This window comes from Phragmites australis, chromosome 1, assembly GCF_958298935.1.
Source record: "Phragmites australis chromosome 1, lpPhrAust1.1, whole genome shotgun sequence".
NCBI classification, from domain to species: domain Eukaryota; kingdom Viridiplantae; phylum Streptophyta; class Magnoliopsida; order Poales; family Poaceae; genus Phragmites; species Phragmites australis.
Window position 1 is genome coordinate 26,988,894 of NC_084921.1, and position 10,490 is coordinate 26,999,383.

General features: G+C 45.3%; 2 protein-coding genes across 2 annotated transcripts; one reads left to right on the forward strand and one right to left on the reverse strand.

Annotated features, from left to right (window-relative positions):
- Positions 1 to 6,849: 6,849 nt before the first annotated feature.
- On the reverse strand, positions 6,850 to 8,905 carry LOC133913625 (pentatricopeptide repeat-containing protein At5g40400). The gene has a single exon (XM_062356829.1). The coding sequence runs from the start codon at positions 8,885 to 8,887 to the stop codon at positions 7,166 to 7,168; it is 1,722 nt and encodes a 573-aa protein (XP_062212813.1). The 5' UTR covers positions 8,888 to 8,905; the 3' UTR covers positions 6,850 to 7,165.
- Positions 8,906 to 9,080: 175 nt separating this feature from the next.
- On the forward strand, positions 9,081 to 10,286 carry LOC133913634 (pentatricopeptide repeat-containing protein At4g38150-like). The gene has a single exon (XM_062356840.1). It carries the CDS (start codon positions 9,083 to 9,085, stop codon positions 10,040 to 10,042), a length of 960 nt encoding a protein of 319 aa, XP_062212824.1. The 5' UTR covers positions 9,081 to 9,082; the 3' UTR covers positions 10,043 to 10,286.
- The last annotated feature ends 204 nt before the right edge of the window (positions 10,287 to 10,490 follow it).

Here is a 10,490-nt window from a genome sequence, read left to right on the forward strand (position 1 = left end):
TAAATGTTGGATATGAATTTCCATTAATCCTATGCTCATTATAGGGGATTTTCACTAGTGTATTATTAGAAGATCCAATATCGGCATTAGAAGTAGAGAATGCCTTGTATTATTTCCATAGAAGCTAGAAGTAGAAAAATGATCTTCAGTTAACATTCCTAGAAGCTTGAAGTAGAATAGAATCACACACTAAGATAAAAGGTAATCAAAGTATAATGACGGTTAATTTTGAAATGAAGATAATAGGAATAGCTAGAAATTATAAACTAGAAGTTATGTTTACTCGCATTAAATAAAATGCCGATTGTCGTATATCCCACAAATGCCTGTGGGTATATTGCCAAGGTAGAATAACTCATTAGTTATTGATCTAAAACCTACGGGGATGCATGTGGACTCTAGATCAAAACATACTTGTCCAAGTGATCATAATAGCTCCTCAAGTTTCTTGAAGAGAACACTATGACGGTCAAACACCTCTTGAAGATGAAAAGCTAGGATCATAATCACACACAACCTTAATCTTAGGAATGTAGAACACCCAAATATATTTTGTTTGGGAAATGACAATATTTGGTTACCAATAGAATAATATCAAAATTTGAGAATATGAGGGGGGGGGGGAAAAGAATAGTTGTCGACAACTACCTCTACAACTGCCATTATTTCTCTAACAAGAACCCAAATCCGAAAACAATGTCCATGACAGAGTTGTACATAGCACTCATATCGGGTCAATGGAAGAAAGTAATTGAGGAAGAACCATAATCGCTAAAGAAACTCTGGGAAATTTAAAGTCCAAAATAAACGAGTCACTATGAAAATATTGATACAACGAAAAGCGATGATTCATAAGTCTTTGAAAATACTAGTATTATCCTATTATGTTCTGCTCCATATCTCTGGAAAATAGCATGAATGAATAAATTAAGAATATGTAGTTTATGGATTATAAATATATATGGAGAAAGTGAGACTGCAACAGGTAGAAGATTCATACCAAGTGTTAATTAGTCTAGGATAAAATATATTATTAAAGAAATATTAATAAGTATCAAGAAAGCATATTCTATAAGAAATAAGTCAATTAATAACTTACTAGTTAATTCGAGAATAACATAATAATCCTTGAAGTGTATAAAGACTCATTTGGACCTGAGATAAATGAAACGAGGAATCATAGGACCATAAAAGCGCCATACAAGCACCTATAAAGTGCATATTCCATTAGCTAACAAAGAAATGGCGGCATACTCTAGTACCATATAAGGTATAAGAATATTTGTGGTGTTGCCAATATACTTATCCCATAAATACCAAAACTAGACTAATATGTTACTCTTTAGTACAAGCCAAATCCTAAAGATCCTCATAACATATTAAATGGCTATAATTTTAAAAATCCACCAAGAGAGAGTTGAAAGTATTCAACTTTCAGTATCGATGATTGATGTGATATATCTAGAAGTTATGCATCATTGTAACTTATTTATCCCCATGATCCTTTGTAAGGATTGATCTTTTTGTAAGGACAAACTTTTGTTTGTGTTGAACAATTAAATAAGCATTAACTTAAATTCACGAAGCACATTGCTCCTAATTACTCTGTCATCACCGTCTATAGAAACAATCAGAGGTAAGTCTATGAAAGAATAAGCATTGTAGTAATTAAATATCATTGCTTATGCACATTTATGAAAAATGTGGTAAAGATATTTTGAACAAAGAAGTTCAACATATGTTGTTTTGAGGGGGAGCATATATGTTATATAATGATTGTCATAATTTAGACTTTAAAGTCTTAGCTTTGATTTTCAAAAAAGAATCACTTTGAAGATAATTACTAGAACCCACCTTGAAGGTTTTTGTCACTTAATTATTAAAGATCACGAGGATCGATAACTATTCATAAAGAATAGAATGTCTCTAAGGTTATATGACCAAAAAGGTTAAGTGTTATATTTTTTTCCCTTAGTCAGTTTTATAGGAAGGTTTTTTACCTAAGGTTTTTAATGAGGCAACATGTGCAATGCAACTTGCATATACAATGTACTCGTTTCTCCTGTCATTTTCCCGATGAGTTTTCGGATGGAGTTTTTAACGAGACATGTGCATCCCACGTTATTTGTCCAAGAGGTTGTAACACCCTAAATTTTCAATTTTTGCAATAGTTTAAAATTTTGCTAGAATTTAAATAGGAGTTGTAGATTTTATTCAATATAGAAAGAAATTAATTTCTAAATTTAAATTTTCCTTAGGTTGTTGTTAAGTTTGTTGCATTCATACTGCAGTAGTTGTAATAGGGTTTTATGCGTGAAAAGTGTTTGCAAAAGTTCACTAGAAGTCGCTCGTTTAAATCTCTTTTGGAAAATAGTTCAAAAATAAAAAGAAAAGCAATTTCCTATATTGCAAAACCTTCACAGGCCTAATCTTTTCTTTTCCAGTCCAAAATCCTCTCCTCCCCTCTCCTTTCGGCCTGGCCTGATCCACTCTCCACCTCCCTTTCCTACATGGGCCCTGGCCCGGCCACTTCCCCGCGCCCCCCTCCCTCTTCCGCGCACTGGGGCGAGCCGACCTGTCCCGCGCGCGCCCATCGCCTCTCACCGACGCATGGGCCCTGCTCAAGACAGCCGAGCCAACTCCCCTTCTTCCTTCCTCCGTCGGCTCCAATCTCCCTCCGCTGACTCTGATCCCCTCCGCCGACAACCGATTTTCCACACCTCCCCGCGCCCATTCTCCTCCCTGTAACGACTGGATCCGAGCCTTTATGCCCCATCACGTCATCTCCATCCGTTTCCCCCTTGTTTATTCCCCTTTATTGCTCGAATTCATGCGGTAACCACTGGCCATCATGGCCATTGGAGCTGTCGGCAATTTCTCCGTTGCCCAGCCACTCCGTCCCCCCTCGCACCCTTATAAGCTATCGTGCACCTTCACAATGAGGTTCCGCAACTCCCTCACCCGCTCACACTCTCTCTCTCTTGCTCAGATTCGCCATCGGCACCATCGTCTTCCTCAACTCCGGCGAGGTTGCGCCGCCACCACCATTTCTTTGCGTTTGTGTCGTCTCTGGCCGATTTGACCCTTGCTCCGGCTCTGTAGAACCCTCCGGAGTCGTTTCCGTGGCACGTCATCGTCGTTGGGCCACCAGATCCCTTTCCCCGCTGCCGCACCAACCGTCGCCGCCATCTTCACCGTCGCCCAGCCACCCTGACCCCTCTCCGGAGCCATTTTCGCTTGGGGTGACCTCACCATGCGCCCCTCTCTATTTTCCGCCGCTCGTCAGTGAAGCCCGATTGCCGAAGTGACGTTTCGATCGCTCTCTGGCCACCCACTGCCGTGCCGAGCCCACCGGCGCCTCTGGTCCACCGTGGACCAATGGACCGAAGGCCTTTTCTTTGGTCCCATGGACCTGGTCTGTGGGTTTTTCAACACAAAAATAATTCATATTTGTTTATGACGTTAGCATGTGCAATAATCAAGATTTTCAGTATAAAAATTAATCTGTTTATTATCTTAAATTAAGTAAAATTTGCAGAAAAGACCCTATATTTGTTTATGACATTAGCTTGTGCAATAATCAAGATTTTCAGTATAAAAATTAATCTGTTTATTATCTTAAATTAAGTAAAATTTGCAGAAAAGTCCCTAGAACTTCAAAAGCTCATAACTTTTTGCTCGTAGCTCCGATTTGGCTATTTTCGCGCTCAAATTCTCGTAGTGACGTGTAGAATCTTTTTATAGAGTTTTACCTAGTCTTAGTATTGTTTGGTGTACTATTCTTAGTAGTTTTCCTTGTGTGCTTTTTCCGATTTGTTGATTAGGAGGTGATTAGTTCGGGAATATGCAAGATCAAGTTTTTAAGACTTCGATCAACCCTCAGCTGAAGGCAAGTGTCCTTAAACATCTTGCTCCCGTTTTAGGATTCATGTGTAGCTATTTATTCCTTCATTGAATGCTTGTCTAAACTGGAATCCTATGTTAGGGTTTACTAGCTTTTGTATGATTATTACTTATCACTGTTGATGAGTCATGGTTAATGAAGGGTAGATATACTAGTGTTGTTATAGTTGGGTAAATGTTAATCGTGACTAATAATTATGTAACAAGAATCGGGTATGGTTATTTTGTAGCAACATGGTATAAGGATCCCAACAGAATGTTTGTATGATGATGGTGCAAGAATGCACGTGTGCAAGTAATGCACAGTTGATTTATGGTTGTTTTTGTGTAGGATCCTAAGGAAGGGGTCTTGAAGTATGTTACCCAGCTAAACCGCACAACCACGAGGCTTATATGGGTACGGCCTGACCAACTAATTATCCACCCCTTCGGTTCTGTGGGCACTAAGGGACAGTTGAGTGGCATAAGAGGGGGTTTCTGCAGCTATGGAATCGTCTGTTAGTAGTGAAATCTCAATGGGTGCCTACGGATCGGTGGGACCTTTGTAAAGACCTTGTAGTGAGACCCTGACTCCACACCCCGGAAGTGTGAATCAACATGAGAATCACAACTCGTGAGGAAAGTTGTGCAAACTTTGTAGAGTATAAACCTGATCGATCAGCCATGCTCACGGTCAAGAGCGACTTGGACTTCTTCATGATTAGTTGGGATCAGGGTTTTGGTATAGTTGGTCGGGTAGCTGGGTAATGGAATTACCTGGTGAGTCTTGGTAGTCAAATGAAATCCGATGAGTTGTTCCCCCTTATTATAGTTGTATCTCCTCACTTAATAAATAGGATGCATGTTGTTGAAGTCATAGGTCATAGTTGTTTAGTGTAGTTAATCAGTGCCTAACCTTTTTCTTGACTTAAGTCCATAGCATGTTTTCCCTATATTTGCGAAGTACATTTTGTACTCACACTTGTAGTCCCCTTTCTTGCATCCCTCTACTGTTCAGAAGCTGTCAATGAAGCTGCATCCTTCGATGAAGATGACTTCAACCTGGAGCTCCTGTTCTAGGCTAGTGTGCCCCCAGTTGATGCCTGTGGAAAATGAAAGACCCTCTGGCGCTGAAGCTCTCTTTTTTCGTTGTGTTTTATTTTAGACCCTCAAGCCCTTTTGTAATAAGTTAATATCGTTATTGTAATAATGACACTGTGATGATACCCTGATGATGTAACGCATATATTAAACTTGAACCTGGCATACATGTGTTGTGTCTGATTTTATTCCTTTAAAACTAGGTGTTACAGAGGTAGTGCTAGGAAACCAAATCCAGGAAGGGATCGGCCTCCGTGGCCTACTTGGATTGGAAGCCTAGTCATGCAGGCTTCATATGGGAGAAGGGGACAGAGATGTAACTGTCATTATGCAAAAATAATAAAGAAAGAGAACTCCTCCCTACATCATGTGTCTACTTACATTCTTGTGATTATATCTATTCTGTTGATGGTGAGAGACAGAGAAAGAAAGATCCTAACCGTTGGTAATATTATTTTAAAAAAGAAACATAAAAAACTTGTCGCACCAATGCCCGTGCCATCATCACAGGTATCCAACACTCCAACCGTGTGATGTGCAACCCAATGCGGTGGCGCCTCCAATATGGCCTTGGAACACTGTCACCAGTGACGAAGCTTGGACCAAGAATCAAAGGGGGCTTTTGGGTCGGTGTTGGTGATATGTTGCAGGGGTAATTATAGAGATGATTCTATCATATCTATATTTATGTACTTTTGAATAATATGTTATTATGTTCTATGGATAACTATCATTTATATTGATACACAAGTATATGACTTGTCCGTAAAGCTCTTTTTATATTATGATGTTATTCTAAATGATATCTAGTATCATATCATTATGTGATACAATGATAATTCATAGACCAACACATATATTGATTGATAATCATATTTCGCGGTTCATAGATATAGAGATATCAAATCAATAATGTAAATACATGTTAGAGAATATGGTGTTGGATAGACCAACCTTGAGATGCTGTTATGATTGTTATATGTTATGGCATTAGTTGTAATATCGAATGGTGTATTTGTAGTATCCTTAAACCTAAGATCGTTATTGATTCCCAGAATATGTAATGACACATTTTGGATCTGCCAAACACTACTATATAACTAGGTAGTCATAAATATAGTTTCCAGGTTTGTCATAAAAATTGTCATAGGGTGCAAGCAATTAAGATGAAATTTGCCTCTCTTATATAATGAGAGAGAAATCTTTGGGCCCCTTAATGTGATTGAATTAAAAAGTGCATAGTCATGCCAATATAATTAAAGAGTTAATCATGAATTAGATTGAGTTAATGATAGCTACCACAAGGATGTCACACATCTCGTCTTGAGTTTAACTGGTATTATGAGACAAATGGATCGATGCATAAGTATATCAAGATTCAACCAATATAATATTTATGTATATTCGAAAGTCAAATGACCTGCTAGGGACCGTTATTGATTTTTATTCAGAAAAAGGTTTCTAAATTGTGACCATTTATGCATAAACCTAACGGGTTATAAACTTAATGGACTAAAACAATACATACAGATGAGATCATTAGTGGGTTTGATTAGATTGTGATCCACGAGAGATTAGAGAGCATAATAGGCTACCAATGTGAAAAACCATTAGTAGACTATATATAAGGGGAGACGTGGACCGTGGGGTAGATGGTTGAGCCACTCCAAAATCTTAGCCGCCACTCTCCACCTGATCTCCTTAAAACCCTAGTCGCGCGTGGTGCTAACAAACCGATGCACAACTTTTAACCCTAGAACATGTGGATACTGTAAAGGTGCCGCTACTATTATGGTGTTGATCGGCTTGGTGAGAAGAAGACAAAGTTGTTTCCTTTACATCATCGCGCACGACGTTAGATCAGTATGCTCTAACTCTTTTTCCACTACACATCTAGCGGTAACAATCAATAATCCCCTATTCACATGGTTTCATAATTGAGCGCGATAGAAAATTTTGTTTCTTGCCAGCGTAATCTACCCGAGGCTCACCTTGGCCCTAACGAAGCTCCGTCCCTGACTGTCACTACTGGGAATTGGGGGCAGTGCAGGAATGGCACCACCTAGCCACCACAGTATCACTACCATGTTGCTTCTTGCATCACACACGCATCTTAAGCAATCATGTAGACCACTCAATAAGATGATTCAAGCTGGTGTCTTCCATCACAGATGTCAGCAGCTTAACCAGGACTTCTTGAAAGCCCTCGGATAATAGATCGACAAGTCTCACTGTTTGGAACAAAACCCAGCTCTAACATCCTGTCCTGCAGTGCCAGTGACTCTACGGTGCTCCTAGTCTCACAGTAAGCGCTCATCAAAGCATTGTAACTATCATTGCAACAGATCTGGAAATCGAGAGCAAAAGACTTGACAACTAATTCTGCTCGACTGAGATCGCCTTCCTTGCAGAAGCCACAAACCAAGGCAGCACAAATAGCACCATTCGGCTGGAGACCTGATCCAATCATCTCCACCATAACTGACAGACCGTCCAAGCTCCTTCCCAATCTGCAAAAGCAGGTTACGAGTGCCTGGTAAGTGTCAAAGTCTGGTTTCGCTTCACTAGAGCTCATCTCGACCTTGACATCCACAGCCTCCTTCGCATTGTCACATTGGCAGAAGCAGTCCACAATCATATTATACATCTGCAGGTTAGGACTGTGCCCATCCTCTATCATCCACTGCAGCAAACCTCTCGCAGCATTAGGGCGCATATCCTCGCACAATGCACCGATCAAACAACTATAACTCTCTAGTGGGACGACGACACCATATTTCCTCAGCGGCACCACCATGTTCAAGCAGGTGAGAAGCTTCCCAAATTTTACATGGCCTTGAATGACAACATTGAGAACGAATCCTACCGTGGAGAGCCCACTCCCAACCATCTCCATCAGCAGCGATCTCGCCTCCCGTAGTCGCCCCTCGGTGCAGTACCCTGTGATCAGAACACTATAAGCAACAGCATCAGGGCTCAACCCACCCTGCACCATCCTGTCAAACATCCGGCGAGCATCGTTCAGTCTCCACGCCTTGCACAGCCCGTCCATCAGAATGGTATGCGAAACCAAATCGGGCGGTACACCCCTGTGCGGCATTACGTCGAACAGGTGCAGCGCGTCCTGCAGCCTCCCCCTGCGGCAGTAGCCAGCGAGAAGAGTGTTGTACGTCACCACGTCGGGCTCGAACCCCTGCTCCTCCACCTCCTCGAGGAACCCCTGCGCGCGCTCGGCGTCCTCCCCGCGGCAGAGCGCGGCGACGAGGATGTTGAACGTGCGCGCGTCGGGCCGCACCCCGGCGCGCGCCATGGCCGCGCGCGCGGCCCAGAGCTCATCGAACCGCCCCGCGCGGGAGAGTGCGGCGAGGAGGGCGTTGAAGGCGGCGGCGTCTGGGGGCGCGCCGGCTGCAGAGGCGCGGAGGGCGGCCCGGAGCGCGTCGCGGAGGCGGGAGTGGCGGAGGAGGGCCTTGACGAGCAGGCCCGGGAGGGAAGGGTGCGGCGCGGTGGGGGACGCGAGGAGGAGCGTGGGGAGCGAGTCGTGGCCCGGGTGGAGGCAGAGGAGGTGGGAGAGCGCGTCGAGCGCGTGGGAGAAGAGGCGGGAGGAGGCGAGCGAGTGCGCGAGGAAGGCGAGGTCGGGAGGCGAGGGGTGGAGCGGCGGTGGGAGCGCGAGGAGGAAGCGGAGGGTGGGGAGCGGGTGGGAGTGGCCCGCGCGGAGCACGACGGCAGTGAGCTCGTCGCGGCCGAGGTAGGGGAGCAGGCGGGTGAGGTCGATGGGCTTGGCCGCGTCTTCATCGGCGGTGAGGTGGGTGGCGACGAGGTCAACGACGGCGACGTGGGGGTTGAGGGCGCGCGGGAGGAGCGACGTCAAGGAGCTCGACGGAATGCGCGACACGGCCTTGGACATGGCGCCTGTCAGTCTCGGGCAAGCAGCTCGTGGCTCACGCGTGGAGCCACTTCAAATCAAAACCCTCCAAATTCTCTCTATGACATGCGGGGCCCCTAGCCAGCCGCCGAGCATAAACCCCGTTCTGTGGTTGTCGCTTTTGTCTTCCCCTGCTACGCCGCCACGCGAGAGAGAGAGAGAGAGAGAGAGAGAGAGATGAGCCTGCAGATTCCGGCGAGATCGGGCGGCCTCCGCCGCCTCCTCCTCCTGTGCGGAGCCCGGGGGATCCCGCGTCCCTACTCCACCGGCGACCGCCGCCGCCGTGTGATCCGCGAGGCGCGGCAGGAGGAGGACGACGAGGCCTTCCTCCGCACCCTCAACTTCGGCGCCGACCCCGAGAACAACCCCCTTCCCCCGCCGCCGAGGCGCGGCGTGGGAGCCCCGTACACCTCGACCGCCGGCGGTAAGCACCAACAGCAGGAGCGGCCCGAACGGAGCGCTCAGAAGGCCGTCGGGGAGACGCTGCTGGAGAAACTTAAGCTGGGCGATGGCCCCTCCGCCGCCGCCGTGGAAAACGGCGCTGAGCGACAGCAGCCTGAGCAGGAGCCGCCGTCGCAGCCGGGGGATGTGGACGAGATCTTCCGGAAGATGAAGGAGACCGGGCTGATCCCCAACGCCGTGGCCATGCTGGACGGGCTGTGCAAGAACGGGCTGGTTCAGGATGCCATGAAGCTGTTCGGCCTGATGCGTGAGAAAGGCGCCATCCCAGAGGTCGTCATCTACACTGCCACCGTCGAGGCCTTCTGCAAGGCGGCGAAGCTCGACGACGCTGTGAGGATCTTCAGGAAGATGCAGGGGAATGGGGTCATCCCTAATGCATTCAGCTACTGGCTGCTGATACAGGGCCTATGGAAGGGGGGCAGGCTGGATGACGCGGTTGCGTTCTGTGTGGAGATGTTTGAGGCTGGCCTTTCCCCGAATGCCGAGACTTTTGTGGGCTTGGTTGATGTGGTATGCAAGACGAGGGGGGTGGATGAGGGTGAGAAGCTTGTGAGGGGCTTCCAGGACAGGAACTTTGCTATCGACGAGAAGTCCATCAGGGAGCACTTGGACAAGAAAGGCCCGTTCTCACCAGTGGTTTGGGAGGTGATCTTTGGAAAGAAGAAATCAGGCTGACCTTTTTGATCTCTGCCAGAAAGTAGTATGTGCACATTCTCATCATTTTGTTTGGCGTCGCAGTGATAATTTGAGAGAGTTAGGCTGGCTTCCCTGGTTAAAACAAAATGGCTAGCATGTCGTTTTATGTGAAATCGACCATTGTGGAGATCTGTATGCCCTTTTGTTTACATGTAATTCACCACCGTTTACTCAACTTCTCCCATGAAGACATACTTGCTACTTAGATACAATTGCATTGTCATGTTGTTTCTACTTTGAAGGCAGTGAGAGTGAGTTGCTATTTGCGTTGTATTTTGACTGTTGGCAATTTAAGTGCATGATGAACAAGTCACCATGAATTCATAGTTGCTGCTCAGATACAACTGCTTTGTAGTCTTGCTCCTAAATCAATTTAGTGACTTCATATTTTGATCTACGCTTTGACGACTGAGTTTTCACGCATGAT